The sequence below is a fragment of the Temnothorax americanus genome, unplaced genomic scaffold (genome assembly GCF_048541705.1).
Source record: "Temnothorax americanus isolate GAGA-0224 unplaced genomic scaffold, ASM4854170v1 Scaffold15, whole genome shotgun sequence".
Classification (NCBI taxonomy): Eukaryota; Metazoa; Arthropoda; class Insecta; order Hymenoptera; family Formicidae; genus Temnothorax; species Temnothorax americanus.
This window is the reverse complement of record NW_027509286.1, coordinates 146,947-170,217: the sequence shown is the minus strand read 5'-3', so window position 1 is coordinate 170,217 and position 23,271 is coordinate 146,947. Positions and strand designations below refer to the sequence as shown.

Sequence of the window (23,271 nt, the reverse complement as noted above, 5' to 3'; positions counted from 1 at the left end):
AGTCTGTTAGCCCCACGGGAAAACAATAAAATTAACTAACTAACTATATACTTATTTTATTATTATATTTTACATTATTTTATTTATTACTTATTAAATACGTTATATTATTAAAATTAATATTTATACTCGTCCCGTCTCGCGCAGGTCTCCGTCCACAGAACATATCTATTTATGTATTGCCCGACTATGCGCAAGAACCACTCTCAATCTCTCGTTGGACGGAGTATAGTAAATGTTACTTTTTACGTGGTTGTGTTACATACAACTTAATCGCGTAAAGATACATGGTGCGGTCTCACTTCGCGTATACTTGGCGCGAGACATTACTCCCTGTCTCTTGATATTTTTAACTTGTATTTAAAATTACTTTTCTTCAACCTCTTCCTTCTTTAATAATAGCTCGGCCAATTTGACTTTTGCCAAAATTGTTCTCATTTCTAGTTGATTTATATCTTGTAAATGCGATTCTTTAATTGTAGCCATTCTCTTTTCAGATTCTAATTTAAATTTGGCTAATTCCTCTTCCTGTTCTATAATATTTTTTAACCTTTGTATCTTTAAATCTCCTTCTGTATCAATGCACAATTTACGTTTTACATCTTTTGTGTTTCCTTTTATTGTTACCGTATCTAACGCCACTTCTGTAAAGTAAATAAAAAATTAATTCTCATAATCATGATTTGAAAAAAAAGAATTAGTTTATTCGTTGAAAAAAATAATAATAATAATAATATGTAAAGCTGATCACATTATTCTACAATAAATGCAGCGCTACTTTAACGTAAAAATGATCCTTATATTAATAACGTACTTTTAACAGATGATGCACAAACTTCAGATAATAATTTGTTATTTGCTGCTCCTGATTTCTCTTCTTCGTATAACAAATCAGTGTTTGTAGTTTCTATTGTTTGTTCGACTTCTGCAAGTTCCATAATTTCTTCGCTGTTTTTACCTTCATTATGACCTGTCACGTAATACATTATATTAGTAATACATTATATTTTTTATTTAAAACAAAATAAATAATAATTATTTAAGAATAATTTGATAAGAAGCAATTGATAAAATGTAACTGTTTTAACGGGAGCATCCCGTTTGCTCACGAATCAAGTGCTTAATTCAGTAGGGTTATATTAAATTTGGTTACTTTGATTGGACTGTGGGGGGGGGGAAGCAATCAAAACGTAGGCAAACAAGTGTCACTCGTTTTAACTATTAATAATTAAAACAATCATTATTTAAAAATTAAATTAAAACAAATTAATTCAATTAGTAGAATTATTTGTAAGAATTACGTTTTACTTCATCCTTGTTCATGTTCGATGCAAATAATATAGGGGCTGTAGCCATCAAGTTTGGTGCTATTGCTGCCACATTAGCATCGATTTCCTGCGAAACTTCTGGTCTTCCTCCAGTGCCAAACCGTACTTGTCCTTCCTTTTGTACTTGCTTCAAATTTGTCCATAATTTTTTCAATTGTTGTATGTTTTTCTGCACAATAATACAAAATAATTTCAAGACCGGGCATAATAATATGTAAAAAAATATATATATATAAAGCAGGCTAAAGATGACATTTTTTGAAAGAAAAAAACAAAGTTTCTATTTTCAGAAGGATAAAAAGCCTTTAAAACAGGATTATCTCACTCAAAACAGGGGGCGTCTGGTTATCTTACAAATAAATAATTTGTTTTCTTGCGTAATAAAGGATGCATTATTATACTCTACAAATTTCATTCCACGCTACTTATTTTTCGCGTAATGTTATTACTTTTTTAAATTCAATAAAAATACATCTTAATATTTCGCTATTTGCAAGAAAATTTATTTTCTCCACAAGTATATAATGTCTACCTTTTTTGGAACATTTTTTAATGTCTTTTAATACAAAGCAAGATCCTGGTTTAACCTTCTGACGTCTACTTAAGATCGGGTCAAGGTAAACTTAATTTTTTCAAATAAAAACTTCTATTCTTCAGTACATTTTCAGATTGAGCGAATTTAAAAACATTTTGATATTTAAATCGTTCTTGGTGCTATCCTGGACGTAGACGTGGCGGTAAATTGAGCCCTTTTAGGGTGCTTGATTTCCGTGAATCCCCTTGCCACTCACGATTTATTACGTCTTATAACATTCGTTCAAACGTATAATCATTCACTACACATTTAGAACCTACGACGTAAACTACCAAAAATATTCATTTAAATTCGCTCAATCTGAAAATATAATAAAATTAAGTATAGATATAGCCTGCGGCGCGCGAAGCCCCTCCGTCGCATAAAAAAAAACTAATTAAACTCCAAGCCTATTTCGACCAAATTTTAATTTCAAGTTTTTAGAAATAGGCTTGGAGTTAGATTTTGTTTTATGCCGCAGGCGGAGCCCCTCCCCCGTTTACATAAGGCTAACTGTTAATTTCCTTTATAATTTTTTTTTCTTCATAATTTTATTTCTATCAAAAACATCCATATCGCTGCATCATAGCTGTATCAATAAACGTCCACAACGCATTGTGGCAATTTCACATTGCCAGAACGCGTTAAGAGCGTTTTTGAAAGTGCCATGATACGAATTTCACGTCGTGGCCTTTTTGAATATGTCAGAACGCGTTGTAATCGGTTTTTTCGCGAGGGTTTTCGGTCTTTAAGCTTATACAACATTATACAATTTTTCTTTACAGAACAAACGTATTTTATAATATTATGGGAATCAAAATTTTCTTAAATGCATGTAATATTGATTTTTTTGAAACTAATTTAGAATGTTTCATGCTTGTCGCATGCAAATTACAATCTCTTTAAATTTACCTTCTCTTGCAGGCTATTGATCCTTTTATTTAAATGTACAATTACTTTCTTCAATGATCTTATTTTTATTTTTGTTTCTTTTGAATAATCTTTGAACAAACACCAAGATTCATCTGAAGTAAAATCTTCTCGACACAGATCGTCAATGTATTTTGGATCGTAAAAGCGTTTCCTACTGGCCAAAGAATCATCGGTTTTTCTAAAAATAAAACAGAACTTTATGTACATTTTTCATTTAGCAAACTACTGCCGATTATTATCAATTTTAAAACGCATCGTTTTTCACAACATATCCTTTCTAGTAGTTCTTAAAATACTTATTAGCATCGGTATTATTAAATTGATTATCAATTTATTTATGTGATTATACTTTTCTCTAGCTTCAGCTTGAGAGTTGCGTTTCAAGACTGACAGTAATCGGCGTGTAGTTTGCTAAGTAAAAAATGCATATAAATTCACGCGAAAATATTGGCACATTTTACATTTACTTAGCTTATTAACCTTTTCAGTTGGTTATCTTTTGAATTTGTATCTATAGCTGTTTCATCTATATTTATGGATTCCTGTATTTCATTTTCCAATAGTACACTTGTTTCCAGATTAGTGTTATATTCTATAGTGGCTAAAGGATCATCTGTTTCTCTGAAAATAAAACAAGATCAGATTCAAACCATTTCATACGTTGATATACTATTATTTAAAAAATTGAGCAACCATTATATATGAACCAACCTTTGTATATCTATCGAATTTATATTTATCATCGTTTCATCTAAACTTGTATCATCTTCCGTAATGGCTAAGGGATCATCGGTCTCTCTAAAAGTGAAACGGAAAGGTCTTGTAAAACCATTTTATATCTCTACACTGTTTTAAAAAGCAAAAAATTTTTCAATAAACATATATAAAAATTAAGCAATTAATATTACACGTGAACCAACCTTTTTAATTGAATATCCATCGAATCCTCTGTATTTACTACAGTTTCATCTATAATGCAATTTTGTATTTCCCTTTTTATCATTACATCTGTTTCCAGATTAGCGTCATTTTCAGCTCTCAATGGTGCGCAATTTTTAGTGTTTCCAGTAAGTTTAACATTTTTTCTAAATTATACAAACGTCAATATACATATGATATCTTGCATACAAAAGTTTTTTTTTAATGTCATATACCGATGCCAGCCTTTTTTTTTCCTTTCCAAAAATGTGTCACAGAAAGTTAGGAAAAAAATGTTCATTACTAACGAGCACTTAAAATAATCGTTGGTGATGATTCTATTTTTGCGACAAACCGGAAGTTGGTGTAACTGGGATCAGTTTTGAAATTTCAAATAGGAATTGAAAGTTACCTAGTATTTTGTGAACGCGGTAGTGGACAAGATCCTGGTTTAAGAAATCGTCTAACACGTTGTCCATATATTTTGTAAATAAAATCAGATTGTTTAAAATGTTTGCTACAAATTCCGGCATTCAGACCTGCTTCGTGGCCGATAAATGCAACCCAATTTGCTCTAGTTCTCTTATCTTTCGGTATCCTTCAGAAAGATATAAATTAATTTTTAAGAATTTCCATGCTATTGTAAACTTTATTTACAAATTTTCGCAAAACATTTTTTATACATATATATAAATATGATATAAATTTTCATATAAAAACTAATTTTCCTAATATCTGTATTTTGTCATGTATAAAAAATAGATATATATAAATTCGATTTGAGTAATATGCTATAGCAATATGCTAGCAATTTGCTCGCAAATTTGATCAAAATAATGTAACAAATTAACATTAACTGTAAGTATAAGTGAAACATGACCGTATATGATATATTATACAATCAAACTAAGAAAAAAATCGTTAACCCCGTATCGGACTACGGATTGGGACCGAGATTGGGTTGAAATTTAATAAATCGAAATAGAGAACGTTGATCTCAAGTTTAGCGAACTTTGTTCCGATCGATCAAAAATTTCAATCCAATCTCAATCCCAATCCGTAGTCCGATACGAGTGATACCTACGAGCTTTAAATGGTCGGGGAGTCGATTATGTATCTTTAAACGAGATAAAAATTACAAAAGTGAGGAAATTCACTTATAGAGTATTTACTTTGTTGAAATCTGGCAAATCTGTGTGTTCAAGTTTGTAATTTTCACCTCATTTCAAGATACATATAATTAACCCCCAGGACTGAATCTTAGTTGCCTAATAATATAATATTAATTAATTTTCAAATTCACACGAATATTATTACGCAACCAAGACCCAGTCCTGACCGTTTAACAGCTTTTTCTTTAGTTTGATAACATTAACTATATTGACATTACCTTGTACAATAAACTCTGTCAACATTATCTAACAATAGATTGTCAGCAAAAATCAAGTTAAATCTGCCTTCGTGTTCTATCAGCAGATTCCGTTATATTTATATCGATACTCTGCTAACAAAACTGTTTTATCGCATGTAAATCTGCATTATAAGCTCATAATGACCTCAGATTGAATTTATATTTGTCTACTTTAAACTAATTTAAATTTACAACGCAAAATATACAAGGAGCTCTCCAATCATATGGTTCATACTAAATTAATTTTATTTACTATAAAAAAATGTTGAACACAGAACCATCGGTTGAAAATTTATAACTTTGTAATTAATCCTAATATTTTTCTATTATTTATCATCTACATAATCTACATTTGTAACGATATAATTACCGATGAACGGATATATCAGTTCTCGTCTCTGGTGCTATTTTGCAAACGTGACAAAATCCAACCATTTTCGTTGAGAGTATGTTCCAAAATGTACAACAACTATTTTTTCCACAGATTAACGTAGTAGTTTAATCCCACGCTCCAAGGTTATTTATGTAACAATAGTATATTATGCAATGACTTTTCTTTTTGAAAATTCCATCAGACGGCGAACACAGTTAAGTTGTCTTCAACCTGCCCATAGAGATATATGGTACACATAATTTCTTACATTCTTGTTCTCAATATATTCTTTGAGAACTGTTATTCTAGTATCCTCTGAATAACTAACATCGAAAGTTTATTGCGTCGATGATTTAATCCATTCCATATTCTTCGATTCATAATCTCACTGTTTTAACTTTTATCCTCTTATCGAGACTTGCGGGAATTATTTTAATCCATTTTCATATTTCTCACAATCGGTCCACAATCTCAATCTTTTAACTCTTCTATATAACGGTTATGACTACATTACATTTACCATTTACACATCACCCACATCACCATTAATCGAGTCCTATACCGACCGCATCGAACCCGGACGGACGACGGACCCACGTTAGAGGTTATGGGACCTGGCACCTGGGCCAACCTGGGCTCCTGCTCCTGCTCCTTCCTGCTCCTTCCTGCTCCTGCCTGCTCCTGCCTGCTCCTGCACACGAGACGCGGAAACGCTTGCCGCTTGCCGCGCGCGGTGCGCGGTAAGCTGCGACGCGGTAGCCAATAAACTTCTGGTTCTTATGCTAGGTCTACAACGCGAGTCGTAAGAATTGACCAATCACAGTCGAATTTGAGGAGAATAATCGATTGTGCGTGGTCAATTCTTACGACTCACGACTTTACGACTCGCCGTGTAGACCTAGCATCAGCCGAGCCGACCAGCCCAGACCAGCCGACTTGGAAGGTTGAGGTTGAAGTTATGTTCGATATGTCAGTTGAACATTAAAATAGGATTCATTATGTCTTTGTATGATGATTTTGACAAACATCGGACCACGGAGAAGGTCGCCGGATGGTCTTCCGGCATCAAGTTACTACAATCGCAGCTGCAGCTGAAAAAAGCTGCTACGACACAGGTGAAGCTGTCATAAACGATACATATTGAACAATTATTTATAAAAAGAAAATCTTCAAATAAGCTTCTAATTGTTAGTTATGGATTTATAGCCAAAGCGTGAGCAATACAGAAAAGCTACTGCTGTACTACCACCGGTGATAGACTTGAAATCAAAAGCTAACCGTGATGTCGACAGGGAGGATGACAATGCTCACAACAATCCATTATCCAGTGGCAGCGTGAGCGGCATAGGGGTAGGTGGTGAATTTGACTGGAATGTGGTGAACGAATACGATCCTATATGGCCCAATGAATATGAAAAAGTTGTGAAAGAATTACGCGATATCAGGGATAGAGAGCACGATCAGGAGACAGAAATGCGCAAACGTAGGAGGGATAATACTCGCTTTGAAGATACTCAGGTAATGTATGATAAGTCTATTTGTATCTAAGAGAGAGAGAGAGAGAGAGAGAGAAAATTCCAGAGTACACAGAAGGATTCGAAACGAGTTAAAAGATTCGATATAGCAACAACGTCGCGTCGTAATATTAAGTATTGTAACGTAATAGTGTTGAAATTTTATGCGCGTGAACAGACTGCTGGTGGAAATAGTACAATGATACCTCCCGAAAGAGATGAAGAGAGAACGCCGACCTCGAGAGGTATAGTTGGAGGTGCCGCCATAGCACCACCGCCGTCCTTACAAGAATCTACGGAATTGCCACCTCCATCGCCGCGGCAGCCGTCTAATCTAGGCTACTCAACGTCGTCCGTAGCGGCAAAAATAATGGCTAAATATGGCTTTAAGGAGGGACAAGGTCTTGGTAAAAAGGAACAAGGCATGTCAGTTGCATTGCAAGTGGAAAAGACTAGTAAGCGTGGTGGTAGAATAGTTGGCGAGAGGGAACAGCTGATGCCTCCACCGCCACCTATCGCGGCATCTCCACCACAGTCGCACGCGCTACCGCAATCGCAACAACCCCAGGAAGAACCTAGCATTACGGAAATAATGAAATGCCCAAGCAAGGTCGGTACAATCTTATATCGCTAATCGCTATACGTGTATACACACGTACAATTTTATATATATATAATGTGTATAAATAGCTGACATTGCTCGCCATATATAATTTAGGACATATTTGTAATCCAAATTTTATCCATCGCTTCAGGTTGTTCTTTTGCGCAATATGGTTGGTCCTGGAGAGGTTGACGACGATCTTGAACCGGAGGTGAAAGACGAATGCAACACTAAATACGGTGATGTCGCACGCGTTATTATTCACGAAGTGATAGAGGCTTCGCCGGAGGAGGCAGTACGAATTTTTGTTGAATTCAAGAGAATAGAAAGTGCTATTAAAGCCGTGGTTGATTTAAATGGACGTTTCTTTGGTGGTAGGCAAGTCAAAGCGGGATTCTATTCCAGTGAGAAACTTGATAACTTACAACTGATGGATTAGTTTTATCCGTAAGAATTTCAAACTGTAACGTTTGTTCCCCGTAAATTGTATAAAAATGTTTTATATTTCCACTACGTAGTATAGCAAATCATTGAAAAATAAATTTTCCTTTTATAATATATAGAACAGAATTTATTTTGTTCAATATTATTTACAATTATACATTTATATGAGGTATGTATTTGTCTTTTTCTATTTTGACGAGAGATAATTTAGTTTTTTAAAAATTTATGTATTATTAAAATAAATAATTTATATAACAATGAATAACGTATATCAGATGCAAAAGTCAATTGTACGTAGAAAAGTGACGGTTAATTTCTTTTCCTCCTATATCTATTATATATTTTTCACTTGTTGTGTGTGTGTGTGTGTGTGTGTGTGAGACATATCCGATTTACCTCGTAAAGCGATGGTAAGAATTGCGAAATGCCAAACGAAGTCATAGTTCGTTCGAAAGGAGGACGAGTGATTAAAACTGTAAAAAGGTTCGAATGAGCCTTAGTTTCTGATAAATTTGCAATTAACGTTGGGCATTTGGCCAGCTGTACGGTACACACTCTGGAACTAGCTACGATAAATAAAGTAGTGGAGCAACGTGGCTAATTTGTAAGGCGCGTGTTATATTTTTTCGTTTACGACTGATATGAGTTTGAGTCCCAGCGGTATCTATACTTTCTTTTTAGTAACCATTGTATTTTATAATATAATTAAGGTGAAGCCGCGTACTTGCGGTCACCGAATTGACAAACGTTTTAACATAGCGTAGCACTGTACCGGAAGAGTACTCGAGCAAAGGGATAGGGCGCAACGCTCAGTCAGCCATTTCCGAGAAAAAAAATGTAAATGCACGATTTCCTTTTGCAAAATGCATTTTTTCTTTTTTCTAAAGTTCTTCATTGAAGAATTTAAGAAAAAATAAGAAAACATCGGAAAGTTCACCTCGCCGTTGTGCACGAGCTTGGTACGAGACACCGTCTCTTTTGATATATAAATTTTATTTCTACATAGACAATTACATTGAAAAATTATACTTTTATTCGTCTCCTTAACACAGCACCATTATACTTAACCAGTGCGTTCTAAATATAATTAATATTACGCAAGAAATAAGAACGTAACAACCTTTTTAACTTCCGTTACCTTACTTCGTCTTCATATCGGTCAAGTCATTTATCGCCTTATTTAACTGAGCGCTAAAAGCAGCGAAACTGAATGTCGTCAGAAATCTGTACTGACCCGATCTACCAAAATTCTCAAGATGATTCGGATTTGTGATTAAGTAAGCTATTTTCGAGGCAAACGCTTCGCCAGACAAGTCGACCAAGAAGCCAGTTTCTCCAGAAATGATCGATTCTGTGGGACCGCCGGATTTGTGAGCGATTACCGGCTTGCCTACGCACATAGCTTCCAAGGGTACTATCCCAAAGTGCTCGTTTGGTGGGGTATATATCACAATTTTACAATGACGAAGCAAAGAAATTTTGTCTACATCGGAGGGCGAACGCAAGAATATTACTTTATCCGTTACGCGCAACTCATCCGCGAGTTCTATCAATTCCAGATGATATTCCACGTTCTCCTCGACTCTCTTGTCGTATCCACCAGCCATAATCAAGTACGCTCTCTCATATACTTCCTTTGTCAAAAGTTTCCCCAACTCGGCGAAAGCCTCTATGGCGAGAGACAGTTTTTTCTTACGTTCATACCTATTGATAGACAGTAATATAATACTATCATCCGGTAGTTTTCTATCGAGAACCCTCTCTACGGATACTATTCTCGTCTTGTTAAAAATATCGGTATTAATGGAAGGATACAAAATTTCTGGCTTGATTTTCAGTCTCCCGAACGTGTTTTTGAACACATCGTTTGTATAACAGCTATTTACAAATACTTTATGCGCCATGCCAGTCGTGATCTCTTCCAGATAATTTAGCGGCATACGATACAGTCGTTTGACACAGCCACCGGGGGAAGAGAGCAACCGGTCCGGATGATGACAATAAAACACTACATATGGAATACGCGATCTAAGTATGGGTATACAGACGGATACTAGGTCGCAAAAGACAACTTCTGGCCGTTGATCGCAAAATATTACGTAGCTGGCCGCATATATCTGTAAAAATAAATATCACGTGAGAATTCATTTCCATGGCACCATAGCTTCCTACGAAGCAGATTTTTCTCAATTTTCTCATTATTCCGAATTCCGACGCGTCGACAGCTTCTTACCACGCGTATGTAAGCACAGAGCGCGTAGAACCTGCCCAGAATGTGCCTGGGCAGCCAATCGCCGACGACGGTAACGGGAATCGTGCCATCCTTAGTCTCCGAGAAACAATGTTCCGGGTCATGGTGAGTTGTCACAAAATTCACATCGTGACCGTTCTTCTTCAGCGCCAGAGCCGCGTCGACGACGAGCCTCTCCGCGCCGCCGATACCGAGATCGGGATGTAGAAACGTGACGCGTGTCATCGTACTCACGAGAGTCACGAGTAATCCGTTAAACGACCATCGTCGTGTATTTATTGGAATGTACAAAATTACCGTGACGCAAATAACTGTATCGTTACGTTTTACCGGTCACCAACTGGTATCGAACTTTTTGCTAAGCGTCGACATCGTCGACATACAGCAGGCATGGAGGCACGTAGCATGGACCGACGAAGTCACGAGTCCAGTCAGACGACAGAGAGAAGCCTGCACCCGCAGATGCCTTTTCCATGTGCGGCTGTGCGGCATGCTGCACTTGCTGCAGCAGCAAATCAGTCACGTGACCAAGACTGGAATACCATTTTTTTGTTATGACAAAGCTATTTATATGTGTCCAGATAGGAATATTTTTTTTATTAGGAATAATCCGAATAATTATGGACTACTATGGCTTCGGCTTCAATGGCTTCTGCCCACGGAACGCGGAAACGCTTGCCGCCCGGCAAGGCAAGAAGCAACGCGGTAGCCAATGAACTTTTTGTTCTTACGGAAAAGCGACGCGTTGCGTGGCTACGCGTCACTTCCTTGCCGCGTCCCGTGTGTGCAGGAGTCATAAAGACTGCGGTCCACTTGACGCTACAAATGCTTTGAAACGTTCTTCTTCTCCTTCTTTCTTCCGTGAAAGAAAAGAGAAGAGGAATGCTTCGAAGCCGTTGTAGCGTCAAGTGGACCGCAGCCAAAGTCATAAATGAAATGATCCAATCAGCTTGGATCATTTGTCTCTAGCTGTTTCTAGCAAAAATCTGGGAAATTTGTTTCTGTTGGGAAGTTTTGGAGAATGACGTGGCAACCGTGGTTATCATTCTTTCGTCTTCTATGGACTCTAGTCTCTAGTTAGTATTTAGTATGCGAATAGTGTGACGAGTGACGAGTGATGAATGTAGTGCTAGTTAGGTACTTTTTTATTGTTAACAAATGATGAAAAGAAGATAATTTATTAAAGTGAAATAAAAATCGTCGTTTCGTAGAACAGGTAACATTTTTAGAACAAAAACATTTTTTAATATTTAGGTACTATGAAAATGTTTCCATTTATTTACTTGTTATATTTCTGTTCGCGATAGTTCGGATGTTTCGGACGCAACGAGGGCAAATATGTAAAATCTAGAAATAACATTTGATGCCTCCTCATTTTTCATTCGTCATTGCTGTACGCTGAGAGCTGAGATTAAACAATATAAGGAAGATGAATTTCGGCGTTGATTGGGAGACCGAACATCGACGTATTTTGCTGGATGGAAATGCAGCGTTGGAACGTTCGGCGCGGTCGGTCGCTAGATCGCGAGCTGTTGCAGCGGAGAGTGAGCAGATTGGCACAGAAGTGATCTCCGAATTGGGTGAACAGAGAGATCGTCTCTTGCGAGCAAAACGGAGATTGTCACAAACGGACGAGGAATTGAATAAAACGCGAAAAATTCTGAATGTTATGCGATTGAAAGTTCTGACGAACAAAATTGTGCTAATCTTGATTATATTACTAGAATTAGTCATTCTTGGTATAATTGTATACATGAAATTCTTTCATAAATAATCTGCCTATTATGTTAAACTTATTGTTAGTAGAGCTGAGAAGGAACAATATTGTATACGTAACATATGTACATTAATATATATTCATGATTAATAGAGCTATGGTTAAGCACAATTTCTGTAAAATTAATTAAATATGTAAATTTTTAAGCAAGGTTTTTTCTATAAGTGGAATTTTTTTACAGCTATCGGCTTGACTAGCCTGTTTTACTTTTTTCTTGTGTTATTGAAAAAATTCAATAACGGGAAATTATTTTAAAATATATCACATTGTAATTGAACACGTAACGGCACGTATTATATGGATCCATTCGGAAAAGTTCCATGATACGTGCCCTAGCGAGAAAACGGAATAATTCCGATCGCGAAATCCATTCCGAAAAGTTCTATGATAAGTATACGTGCCAAGATTCTAATAATATAATCAATTGATAGTGAATTATAGAGCATTAGGAGCAATGAGCAATATTGAATTATTTATTGCTCACTTCATATTCGGTATACGTTCCATTTTTTCATTAACCTGTCGTTACGCACGAGCGAAAACAAATTCTTAAAAATGGTTATTCCGCACGACGACGAATATTATCGAAATAGGATCCCCGAGCCTGACTTGGGAGCGCTTCAAAATTTTTTGCGATTTGTTTGGAATCCAGAGAGGAAACAGTTGCTCGGCAGAAGTGGGAAGGAATGGGGTAATTATTGAGAGATGCACTTTTTTTCAATTATTAGTCGTTGGTCGTAGAATTATCTTGTTGTTCGCGCGAATAGCTTTGCTGGGCCTCTTCTACTTGTGTTTCTTCGCCGTATTGGGTTCCTTGTTTGCGTTGCAAATGTGGATCGGTATCGAGTACGCTTCGAAACTAGAAAGACCGTTTTTCCTTTATAGTGGCTTGACGCCTAGATCTTACTTCGGCGTCAATTTTCCACTTTTTCGTCAATTAGATTTTGGTAGTCCAGGTAAATGTTTTTAATAACAAACCACGAAATGTTTCAATTTTGATGTATATTTGTGATATTTGATTGATATATTTTTTCTAAACAGGAATTGCGTTTAAACCGAATATTTTGCTACCTACGAAATCTCCTATTATTTGGATAGATAACTCTAGTGCAAACGCTCGTCCGAAAAGATACGTGCGAGCCTTGAACGACTTTTTGCAAGGTATGAACACCAGATCGGAACAAATAATATGTAGGAGCGGTGATAAAAATAAAAATGGAAAGAAAAGTAACATTTTTTTTATTTCAGAGTACAATAAAAGTAAAGAGAATTATCAAACGGTTGCGGAATGCGGTGATGGGGTATCGATCGTATCCAGTGTGAAACCTTGTTTTTTCGATGTTGAAAGTCTTGGCGTTTGCGGACAACCTCCGTACGGATATACAGATCCATTGCAGCCATGTGTCCTCATTAAGTTTAATAAAGTAAATACGTATCTTGTTTCTGTGTATTTGCTGAGAAAGATATTCTCTTGATTAATTTTCGTTGTTAGCTCAAATTTTTAAAACTTCTTTTATACATTAATTATATTGCAGAGATTTAATTGGGTACCAATTCCTTACAATAAATCGTCCCTATTACCAGAGAACATGCCACACGCGTTGCAAGAAGCTGTGCAATTTTCAAACAAGGTTTGATTTAAAGTATTTAAACCTATCGTCTAAATATCTATCGTATAGTCAATCTATCTATCGTAATAATTCTTATTTATTGATTGTGACTAAAGTTTACGTAAACGTGATATATACATGTCTCGATAAATAATATTTTATTTTAATATACTTATACGTATATAATACAGAGTGTGTTTCAGGGTTAAATGTCTTAACTTAAAATATGAACTTAGAGGACCTCAAAACGAGAAAAAAATTTTCTCCGGAGGTATGTCCGTAAACGCTTTGTTTAAGAGATATTGACATCTAAACATTTTTATTATAAAATTTTATAAAATTGTTATTAGGTTATAATAAATAATTCAATAGTGTACTTCAACTACTTTATTACTAGAAAATATGAAAATTTTTACATAAAATTTTGTTCGAGTGAACATTGAGACAGGCTTGGCATTTTTCTATTACGGCAGTTGTGGCAGAGCGGCACTGCAGAGTAGCTGTTACGTTATGTTTCACATGCTTGAATAATTCTTTGTTGAAAAGAATTAATGTCATTAACCGAGCTTTCGTAGACTTTTTGTTTAATAGTATCTCAAGTAAAAAATCCAACGGCATGAAATCTGGAGAGCGTGCAGGCCAAGCCACGGGTCCTGACATTAATTCTTTACAACGAAGAATTATTTAAGCATGTGATACAATAACATCAGCTACTCATCAGTGACGTCCCGCCACTGCTGCCGGGATAGAAAGATGCCAAGCCTATCTCAAAATGTTCAAGGCCGTCACTTTGAACAATTATAATTATGTAAAAATTTTCATATTTTCTAGTAATGAAGTAGTTGAAGCATACTATTAAATTATTTATTATAACCTGATAACAATTTCATAAAATTTTATAATAAAAATGTTTAAATGTCAATATCTCTTAAACAAAGCGTTTACGGGCATACCTCCGGAGGAAAATTTTTTCTTGTTTTGAGGTCCTAAGTTTGTATTATAAGTTGTATATATAAATTGCAAGAATTTTCATGATTTTCTCATTTCTAACGTCATCAGTCCAAGATAGCTGTAATGAATGAATAAGATTTATTACTTAATTATTTATTAATTAATTACTGAGAAAATCGCAAAATTGTAGAGGATTTTTTAAAGTTTAATCCGTTTTACTGGTTCGCGACAGGTGTGATATGGTTAACGCTAGACATCTTGTGTATACGTATATACACCGCAATAATTTATTTTATAACAATTAAATAGTTCCAAATCTGGTTATGGTGCGACGGAGTAAATAACGTTGATAAAGAGCACGTCGGAGAAATTGAGTATTTACCGAGTCCTGGTTTTCCTGTGCAATATTTTCCGTTTGTGGGACAACCAGATTATTTGGCACCGGTGGTCGCGCTACGTTTTAAAAATGTCACATGTAAACCATTACGATATGTATGATTCAGAAAATTATATTTTTTCAAGCGTTTTACAAATAGAAAATATCTAAGAAACTCATCTAAAATTCTAAAAGCTATTATTTTACAAATGTATTATTCATATACAGAGTGGTGGTTCAGTAGTCTAAAAGATTTTAAGAAGTAATACCTCACACAAATTTAAGACGAAAACTTTATATGATTAGATATATGTGTCCAAAACGGCTTAGTTTCAAAAATAAAGGGTGTCAAAGTTGAATTAAGGAACGTTATTTCCAAAAATTTCGAAAATTACTCGGGTTATTTTGATGAAACTTGGTATATATTTGAAAGACATGAAAACTGATTTTTTGGGGCCATACATTAGTTTTTATTCAATTAGGGGCGGACCCAAGGATAAGCGAGTACTCTTTTTTTTCCGAAAAATAAAAAACTGATACGCTACTGATTTTTTCAAGTTTGAGATTTTTTTATGATAAATGGAATAAAAGTCTATGTCCCATTTATCATAAGGAAGTTTCAAACTGAAAAAAATCAGTGATGTACGATATTTTTTCGTAAAAAAGGATACCGGCTTATCCTTTTGAATCCGCCCTTAATTGAATAAAAAATAATGTACGTTCCCAAAGGATCAGTCTTCATGTCCTTCAATCTACACAAAGTTTCATCAAAATAACGCGAGTGGTTTTAGAAATTTTTAGAAATAATGTAATTTTTCTTTCAACTTTGACACACACATCTCATACTTTGACTCTATTTTTAAAACTAAACCGTTTCGGATATATGGTTATATGTATGTGGTTTTCGTCTTGAATTGTGTGAGGAATCACCCTTCAAAATCTTTTAGAGTACTTAACTACCTTTCAGTATATATTTAAATAATCCAATCAATTTCATGAACAGCTATATAATAAATTGAAGTTGTATTGTCCACAAATCGTTTTTATATACGGAGTGCTTTAAAAAAATGTTAACACTTGTATGGAATTTAAGTAATTTTTTTTAGAAGAACAGAGATAACAAGATATCATAATAACAAATGTATTTTGCCTTCAAAGGACCTCCACTTGTTCACCATCATTGTCAACACATTCTTAAAGTCTTCTCCAGGTAGTCTCCAAAGCCTTGAGGCACATTTCTTTGGGTATTATTGCAATCATATTTGCAATTTTCTGTCGGAGATCTTGCACACAGCAATGATGATGAACAAGTACAGACTTTTTGAAGACAAAATACGTTTATTATAATATAATATCTTGTGTTATCAGTTCTATTTCTTTAAAAAAGTTACTCCCGGAAGTGTTAAGGATATTCAGGCATTACGACTTAAATGATGAAAACTTTTTTAGTCCAAAAATAGATTCTGTAGATTTCATCATAAAAAAATTCGTTCAAAGTTTGAGGCTGTTTATAGGAAGCTTGTTATTGAAAAAATTAAATAAAAATAAAATTACAGGTAGTTTATGGAAAATGGGGGAAAATTACAGATGAGAAGATTGAAATAAGATCTGATTATGAATATTGGCCTATGAGTGCGACACGCATACTATCGAATGTGCCATGCAATGTTGTCAAATTCAATAAGTGATTTAAATTAATTGAAACTGATTGTACACAAGCAACCTAACTTTTAGCAGGGAAAATATATCTGTACCTTCTGAACATTCTTAACATTTTTTTAAGCACTCTGTAGAATGAACGAATATTGTATCAATTTTATATCAATATAATGTTTTTAGCGTTTAGATTAGTGACGGTGGAATGCAGCTTATGGGCGCTTAATATTAACAAAGATGCACAGAACGCATTGGACTTCCAAATAATTTTGGGCGAATTATAAAAGGCGATAATTACGAATGTTTGTGTACTTCGAACATTTATTAATGCAAATATAATAAGAAATTATGGATTACTTATTTTGGGCAAAATGAAAATTTTCTTCTTTTAGACCTCTTATAATTAGTAAAATATTTATTTTAAATTATATATAAATAATATTCTCGCCATTAATGATTCCTTTATTATGTATTATATGTTACATTAATAATACACGAAGATGTATTTTCCGGATTTTACCATTTCGTTTACAGAACATATAATCTGAAGTAGATTAAAAATGAAGGCAGCAATTAAATGTATGATAATATATTCTTATTAAACTTTCAAACTGCCGTGTATCCAGGTCTTTCTGAGATAGCAAAAATATCATGTTTAATGTTCGTCTCTCGTTGAGACGGCTAGTTGAAAGGCTAAATCGATTCTACCGACAGAATGGCAGCTCGAGACCACAGAGTACAGAGCTCCATTTACAAAATTTAATATTTTTATTAAAGTAAAGAATAAATATTTTTATTTATAAATATTATGTAAACGAGAAGAGGGCAGGATGAAGCTTTATTTATCGACAGACATATGGCTCAAACATCTGAGTGAATTGTGCTGGAATTTATTGCCTTTTTCGGATTCGCTGTTTCTTCTGAAATCAGCAATGTTCTCTGGAGCAAGAAGATGAAGACGGATGAAGAGAAAGAGAAAGAGAAAGACAGTGAGAAAGAGGAAATAGGAAACAAAATGATAAATGGAGAAATAAAAAGAGAAAGAGAGAGTGATAAAGAGAGATGAACAAGAAAAGATAGAGGAAGATTCGTAGAAAGAGAGAAAGAAAGAGAGAAATATAGACAAGAGAGAGAGAGAGAGAGAGAGAGAGAGAGAGAGAGAGAGAGAGGGAGGGAGGGAGAGAAAATTAGAGAATAAAAAATAGCAAAAATGATAAAGATGGAGCGACGAAGAGATGTACAAAGAGAAAGAAAGAGAAATAGAATGAAACAGAAAAAGAATGAGAAATAGATATTTAGACTGAACAATATAGCACGTGCTATGTCCTTGTTATATTGTTGTCACTGAGTAAAAGAGTATGAAACGAGAAAGAGAGGGGGGAGAGAAAATAGAAGAGAGGACGGGTTGAGTATAAAATATTTGTTCTCTTTTGAGGCAAATTTTGTGTGAATCTGACGTTAATATGAGGCTTCAACCGAGGAACATTCTTTTCTTGATGATATAACTTCAATTGGTCTTATTCGTCCTCTTCTTCGCCCGTGCCGGTCAACATGGCAATTAAGCTCGGGGTATCAATGAAACCTTTATCATCGATGTACATTTGATCGAATGCGTCATTCACCTCTTTTGGTGTGAATTTGTCGCCCCATGTTATTAATGCGTGCCTTAATCTATATAACAAACGTAAAAATTGTCTTATATATTTTTTCTATATGCAAGCGCGAGTATTATATATATTTATATCGTATATATTTCGTTTTATATAATATATTCTAATAAAAAAATAAAAATGTTGTTTTAAAGCTAATTGTGTTTAAAATTTGTCAAAGGGATTAAGAAGCATATCTTTCAGTATTATTGAATAAAATAATATTTAACAGCCAACAAATTTAAAGAAATAATTATAAACTAATGAAAATTATACCAAGAAAATTATGTGTACATATTTATAAATATATATAGAAGAAAAAGAGAATTAATAGAAAAGCTTTATCATTCGAAGTTGTAGGACTTTTAGGCATTAATTTTAGCACGTGGCAGATTAGCACATGGCAAATAGATTAATTATATTGCAGATTAGCCCATTATAGACACAGAAACGACATTGTGTATATATTTGTGTATTTTGAATTTTTGGCGGTCTTTAATATGAATTGGAAATTATATACTTGACTGGATTCGGGGAGCGCGCTATTAGCGCTATTTGCTTATTCTATCCTTGTTTTACACCTGATGAGCGACAAAGATAGAATGATGCAATATCGCTAATAGCGCGCTCCCCAAACGCAGCCTATATATATACCTTTCGCCATCGATTTTGCCGTTCTCATCGAATGTCTTGAAGGCATTAATTACAACATCATCATCGTCAGCACCTGGCGAGGAAAAAATTATAAAATTTTTAAAACCCAACATTCGTCGGTTGCTTTGCCAATTAATAAATTATGCGTACCTGATCCTGACATACGAACAGCAAACAAATTCAACAATTGAGTGAAGTTGATAGGCGCTGGAGCTTCGTTAAGCATTTCCTCGATCTCTTTATCGGTCGCCAATCGGCCGACGGAGTCGAAGGCTGCGCGAAGATCATTCTTACCAATGATACCGTCCTTATCTGCGTCCATTAGCTGGAATGCCTGCAAACGCAACAGCGGTGATGCAGCATTTACAGTTTTTATAAATATCAAATTATTAATTTAACTCGTAATTTAATTAAGTAATTTATTTTAGATTTATCGCTTTGCGAAGTGTTCGCAAGGCTAATATACCGAAGACTGTCTCCACTCTGATATAATTAGACTCCTCGATTCTCAACTCTTAGTGCCCATCAACAATCGGTGTTTTAAGTTCTAAGACTTATGCTTTGTGCTCTAAACTGTGACGTATTTCCGGCTTTGAGCGTTCCTCTCGCGCTGCTCTAAGCCCTATAAGCTCTATAAGTCCGAAGCGAGTTGGCCAACTCCCATCTTTAAAAGCTTACGGCTTGAGGCTTAGAACCTATGTAATTTCTCTCTAAAACAAAGACTAGGGCTTAAAGCACCTATTGTAGATGGGGACTTATTATCTTTAAGGCCTAAACAAGTTTCGCGTATACGCATGTTTCGTTTTTCGCTCGTTTTCTGTTCTAATATGATTGTAGTTACGTAACAAATGTGTATAGTAATAAATCATAAATCCAGAATTTCAGTTTACAGAGAGGAATATAGTTATACCAGAATAATGGAAGCGCCAGAGTGGAAAGATCCAAAATAGAGGGAAGTTCGGAATGGAATTAGGATTGTATGTGAAATTAGCTTTTTTAGACCTATTTACCTCCTTAAATTCGGCCACTTGTTTCTGAGAAAACATAGAGAAAACACTGGATCCGCTGCGCTTAGCCTTGCGACTGCCACGGCTGCTTGCTCTGGCGGAACCAGAATCCTTTGGGGTTCCCGTAGGAGTTGGTGCTTTCTCTTCAACTGGCGCTGGTTCGGGCTCGGGTGCTGGCGCCTCCTCCTTCTTCTTAGTCTTTTTCTTCTTTTCCTTATCCGCCTAGGAAATAAAATACGGCAATATTTTATTGCAACATCTTTCAAAAACTTTTTATCATTACTGGAAAGAACTATCACTGCGTGATTACAAAAGATATCTAATGGTTTTATTTTATAAAATATATAAAATGAAATTTTTGACTAATAAAAAAAAGTGATCACTATATATAATTTATGATAAGCGTTTTTTCTTTGAAAAATTTTGAATAATTTATATAAACAATTGAATTGTTTCAAATATGATTTAAAACTAAAAAATTCTTATGGCTTTTGCCTGCTCGCCGCTTCTATTCTTGTTTGATGATGTCAGAAGCAAGAAATCGCATACCAAAAATTCTTGCGATATAATTTGAAATAAAAGATATATCCATAAGACGAAATTGTAATCGATTCAGCACATTTGTAAAATATACCGAGCACTTTCCTTTTGTTCAAATAATCAATAAATAGCTGTAAAATGGAAAATGAAAGAAGATAGGTTAAAAAGGTAAATTGTATGTCACGTTAATTTTACGGCTTTTTAGTGATCATTAAAGCCAAAGGAAAGTGTTGTATATTTTATAAATGTGCTGAATGACAATTGATTTGTGGATATATCGTTTTATTTCAACGTAAAACTGCAAGAATTTTTGGCGTGTGATTTCTCGCTTCTGATGTCATCAAACAAAGATAGAAGCGGCGGGTATAGGCAGAAGCCATAAGTTTTGAAAAATCTTAACTTTGGATATTTTAAAACATTTGAAAGTCTTGAATATCGCATAGATTTTTCTTTAGAAGTGCTTAAATATCTGAAACATTTAACAAAAAAAAATAAATTTTGTCTATTTTTATGTTTATATGTATAAAATAAAAAGCGAATAAATAATATAGAATAATAACATAAAGTATTGTATCATAAAAAAGATACATCTTTAAAATATTCAAAATATATTAAACTTTTCACATTATTACATTCGAAGTGATTCAATGAGCTCGTTGTTAACTTCAATAATTTATGACTTTTGTTTAAAAGTTTGAAAGGCGTGCGAAAACGGTGAAAATAAGAAAAATTATTTTTTTAAACTGTTAAATTTAATCAATTTTATCAAATAAGTATACATTAATAAACGACACATGTACGAATGACTAAATAAAGAAAAGAAATTGAAGTAAAAACGATTATTATACATAATTAATAACAATATATTCCATATTCTGCAATACGCATTATATTGTGAATTGTTTTTGTTTCTTTTTATCTGAAAATTTTGCACAAATATTTTCACGATAGATTTACGGGTAGAATAAAAAATGCATATGTTTTCTTTATATTAAGAATCGATAAATAAACTAAACTAAAATGTAAAAATTAATTTGTTGATGTATAATTATGTTGATTGGTCCCTAATAATTAAATGAAATCGAGAAGGCTAGTCCAATTATCGCATGAGAAAATTTACCGGGCGCTGCCGGTTGGTGCTAAGAATAGAATCGTACGGAAAAGCTGCCAGGACGTATATAGAGCGATCATCCAGTTATCGCATTGCCTCTCGTATTACTATTCTTACATAATTATTTGTACTGTCATAATTATCGCAATGAAGCTACGTTAACGTCGAACACATACACATTTCATGTTATTAGTCAAATAAATAATATATATTAATATTTTCGCACGAAACAAATGTTGCATCTTTCATTATTTTATCTTCATATAAACTACATGTCTTGCGTAACGTGTTTACGAAAATATTTATTTTCGTTTTCATCCGATTTTAAATATATATTAAAGAGGAAAAATGTCCGAGAATTTTTATAAAAGTTTTAAGACTTTCAGAATTTTAAGAGACTTTCTTACATTTTTTAAATACAAATTGGAACGTTTTTCCAGAAAAACTCAGGCAACATAATAATGAATTATTTTAGATTTATCCCGCCAATACACACACATTTTTGTAGAAATCTGAATAAATATAAAAAAATTTGCGCAATTTATTAGAAATTTTCATACAACACAGTATTGAAATATTCCGAAAATCCTCAATTCAATTATTTCTGAAAGTATCTGAGAAAAATTTGACACATTTTTTTAGAATTTTTCATAAATTTAAAATATGAGGAATTCTTAGTAAATTTCTGAGAAAATATGAGAAATTTTTTTACCAGGGACGTTAGATTATTTTTGCTACTTTACAGTAATTTAGTATTACGACAGAAAAAGGTACATAAGTTTCAGCGACGAGAAAGTGACGATTTTGCATAGAATTTATTTAGGATCTGCGATATTAAAATTTCGAGTGATTTGCTATCAAAGGTCTGGTGAAGATCACTGCCTCGCTTCGTCACGTAATTCTCCAACGGCAATATCCTCTCATCCATCTCGTTATAGTTAACAACTGATCGTCGTCACTCGGCATATATCGTTTCACGCACTGCGCGTAATCCATCTTCGTGAAATGCACTCGTATTCGCGATTTAGCGGCGTTCCTGTATCTCGTAGATCACATAGATATAAATCCGGCCCCTCGCGTTCGTCCGGATCCGGTAAGATCCTCGCGTGGTACTCGAACAGCCGGGAGAGAGTCGGGGGTGTCGATTCGTGTCGAGGAATTTCTCGACGCCTTACCGACGTACTTACCATGTCTACAGGTCGATTTCTAAAGTGGTGGACAATACGAGATGGTCACGACGAACCAACTGTCCGAATTATAGAGCCGAACTTGTCTAAGTAACTTCTGCGGATCTCCCCCACCAGCGGGCCGGAGGTTGTCCGAGCCGGGGTGCCCTGCCCCGGGTATAACGTCGTATCTGACCATATTTAGTGCGAGTCGCCTCAAAATAGCGACCCTTTCGACGTTTCGACTAAAACAGTTCGCCAGGGAGTGTAGAACTCTGACGGTCGTCGCGTCGTCGTCTCGACGAAGACGACATCCCGTTCTCAGCGCCGGGATCTCCCCGACCGATCGATCCAGCCGTTCCAAAGACGAGTCGCACTTGGACCAAAGTGTAATCGCCGGGACGATCTTTTCTTTGTACAACAC

General features: G+C 34.7%; 6 protein-coding genes across 8 annotated transcripts; 3 read left to right on the top strand and 3 right to left on the bottom strand.

Annotated features, from left to right (window-relative positions):
• Positions 1 to 40: 40 nt before the first annotated feature.
• LOC143895060 (uncharacterized) lies at positions 41 to 6,184 on the bottom strand. Of its 3 annotated transcripts, none has more exons than XM_077401851.1 (10): positions 5,866 to 6,184; positions 5,535 to 5,768; positions 4,166 to 4,351; positions 3,756 to 3,920; positions 3,547 to 3,633; positions 3,316 to 3,456; positions 2,815 to 3,013; positions 1,302 to 1,497; positions 815 to 970; positions 41 to 644 (listed from the first exon to the last, which is right to left on the bottom strand). In XM_077401851.1, exons 2-10 carry the CDS (start codon positions 5,597 to 5,599, stop codon positions 367 to 369), a joined length of 1,473 nt encoding a protein of 490 aa, XP_077257977.1. In that variant the 5' UTR covers positions 5,600 to 5,768; positions 5,866 to 6,184; the 3' UTR covers positions 41 to 366. The 3 variants fall into 3 exon arrangements, with proteins under 3 accessions (XP_077257977.1, XP_077257979.1, XP_077257978.1); XM_077401853.1 differs by having other exon boundaries at positions 6,058 to 6,184; XM_077401852.1 differs by having other exon boundaries at positions 5,535 to 6,025; positions 6,104 to 6,184.
• A 249-nt stretch (positions 6,185 to 6,433) lies between these two features.
• On the top strand, positions 6,434 to 8,213 carry Spf45 (splicing factor 45). Its single transcript, XM_077401874.1, has 4 exons — positions 6,434 to 6,652; positions 6,744 to 7,055; positions 7,230 to 7,661; positions 7,807 to 8,213. The coding sequence occupies exons 1-4, from the start codon at positions 6,536 to 6,538 to the stop codon at positions 8,092 to 8,094; spliced, it is 1,149 nt and encodes a 382-aa protein (XP_077258000.1). The 5' UTR covers positions 6,434 to 6,535; the 3' UTR covers positions 8,095 to 8,213.
• A 265-nt stretch (positions 8,214 to 8,478) lies between these two features.
• Positions 8,479 to 10,995, bottom strand: Alg2 (alpha-1,3/1,6-mannosyltransferase Alg2). The gene is made up of 2 exons (XM_077401873.1): positions 10,333 to 10,995; positions 8,479 to 10,216 (listed from the first exon to the last, which is right to left on the bottom strand). Exons 1-2 carry the CDS (start codon positions 10,573 to 10,575, stop codon positions 9,239 to 9,241), a joined length of 1,221 nt encoding a protein of 406 aa, XP_077257999.1. The 5' UTR covers positions 10,576 to 10,995; the 3' UTR covers positions 8,479 to 9,238.
• A 432-nt stretch (positions 10,996 to 11,427) lies between these two features.
• On the top strand, positions 11,428 to 12,238 carry Vti1b (Vesicle transport through interaction with t-SNAREs 1b). Its single transcript, XM_077401904.1, has 2 exons — positions 11,428 to 11,566; positions 11,658 to 12,238. The coding sequence occupies exon 2, from the start codon at positions 11,780 to 11,782 to the stop codon at positions 12,122 to 12,124; it is 345 nt and encodes a 114-aa protein (XP_077258030.1). The 5' UTR covers positions 11,428 to 11,566; positions 11,658 to 11,779; the 3' UTR covers positions 12,125 to 12,238.
• Positions 12,239 to 12,411: 173 nt separating this feature from the next.
• Positions 12,412 to 17,889, top strand: LOC143895090 (sodium/potassium-transporting ATPase subunit beta-1-like). Its single transcript, XM_077401910.1, has 7 exons — positions 12,412 to 12,818; positions 12,895 to 13,083; positions 13,169 to 13,288; positions 13,376 to 13,551; positions 13,663 to 13,758; positions 14,998 to 15,163; positions 16,904 to 17,889. Exons 1-7 carry the CDS (start codon positions 12,683 to 12,685, stop codon positions 17,002 to 17,004), a joined length of 984 nt encoding a protein of 327 aa, XP_077258036.1. The 5' UTR covers positions 12,412 to 12,682; the 3' UTR covers positions 17,005 to 17,889.
• Positions 17,162 to 23,009, bottom strand: Mlc2 (myosin regulatory light chain 2). The gene is made up of 5 exons (XM_077401898.1): positions 22,869 to 23,009; positions 20,034 to 20,252; positions 19,174 to 19,357; positions 19,024 to 19,096; positions 17,162 to 18,391 (listed from the first exon to the last, which is right to left on the bottom strand). Exons 1-5 carry the CDS (start codon positions 22,869 to 22,871, stop codon positions 18,238 to 18,240), a joined length of 633 nt encoding a protein of 210 aa, XP_077258024.1. The 5' UTR covers positions 22,872 to 23,009; the 3' UTR covers positions 17,162 to 18,237.
• Positions 23,010 to 23,271: the final 262 nt, after the last annotated feature.

What these genes read in the sequence shown, in the direction of transcription:
- LOC143895060 (XM_077401851.1), bottom strand. Translation starts at nt 5,599, where the DNA reads ATGGTTGGATTTTGTCACGTTTGCAAAATAGCACCAGAGACGAGAACT. An exon ending in ACTGATATATCCGTTCATCG is followed by an intron (nt 4,352 to 5,534) that starts GTAATTATATCG and finishes ATCTTTCTGAAG; the next exon opens with GATACCGAAAGATAAGAGAA. An exon ending in AATTCGATAGATATACAAAG is followed by an intron (nt 3,457 to 3,546) that starts GTTGGTTCATAT and finishes TTTTATTTTCAG; the next exon opens with AGAAACAGATGATCCTTTAG.
- Spf45 (XM_077401874.1), top strand. Translation starts at nt 6,536, where the DNA reads ATGTCTTTGTATGATGATTTTGACAAACATCGGACCACGGAGAAGGTC. An exon ending in AAAAAGCTGCTACGACACAG is followed by an intron (nt 6,653 to 6,743) that starts GTGAAGCTGTCA and finishes ATGGATTTATAG; the next exon opens with CCAAAGCGTGAGCAATACAG. An exon ending in TAATGAAATGCCCAAGCAAG is followed by an intron (nt 7,662 to 7,806) that starts GTCGGTACAATC and finishes CCATCGCTTCAG; the next exon opens with GTTGTTCTTTTGCGCAATAT.
- Alg2 (XM_077401873.1), bottom strand. Translation starts at nt 10,575, where the DNA reads ATGACACGCGTCACGTTTCTACATCCCGATCTCGGTATCGGCGGCGCG. An exon ending in TCTGTGCTTACATACGCGTG is followed by an intron (nt 10,217 to 10,332) that starts GTAAGAAGCTGT and finishes TTATTTTTACAG; the next exon opens with ATATATGCGGCCAGCTACGT.
- Vti1b (XM_077401904.1), top strand. Translation starts at nt 11,780, where the DNA reads ATGAATTTCGGCGTTGATTGGGAGACCGAACATCGACGTATTTTGCTG.
- LOC143895090 (XM_077401910.1), top strand. Translation starts at nt 12,683, where the DNA reads ATGGTTATTCCGCACGACGACGAATATTATCGAAATAGGATCCCCGAG. An exon ending in CTTGAACGACTTTTTGCAAG is followed by an intron (nt 13,289 to 13,375) that starts GTATGAACACCA and finishes TTTTTATTTCAG; the next exon opens with AGTACAATAAAAGTAAAGAG. An exon ending in ACGTTTTAAAAATGTCACAT is followed by an intron (nt 15,164 to 16,903) that starts GTAAACCATTAC and finishes TAATGTTTTTAG; the next exon opens with CGTTTAGATTAGTGACGGTG.
- Mlc2 (XM_077401898.1), bottom strand. An exon ending in TGTTCGTATGTCAGGATCAG is followed by an intron (nt 19,097 to 19,173) that starts GTACGCATAATT and finishes TTTCCTCGCCAG; the next exon opens with GTGCTGACGATGATGATGTT. An exon ending in GGCAAAATCGATGGCGAAAG is followed by an intron (nt 18,392 to 19,023) that starts GTATATATATAG and finishes TTTGTTATATAG; the next exon opens with ATTAAGGCACGCATTAATAA.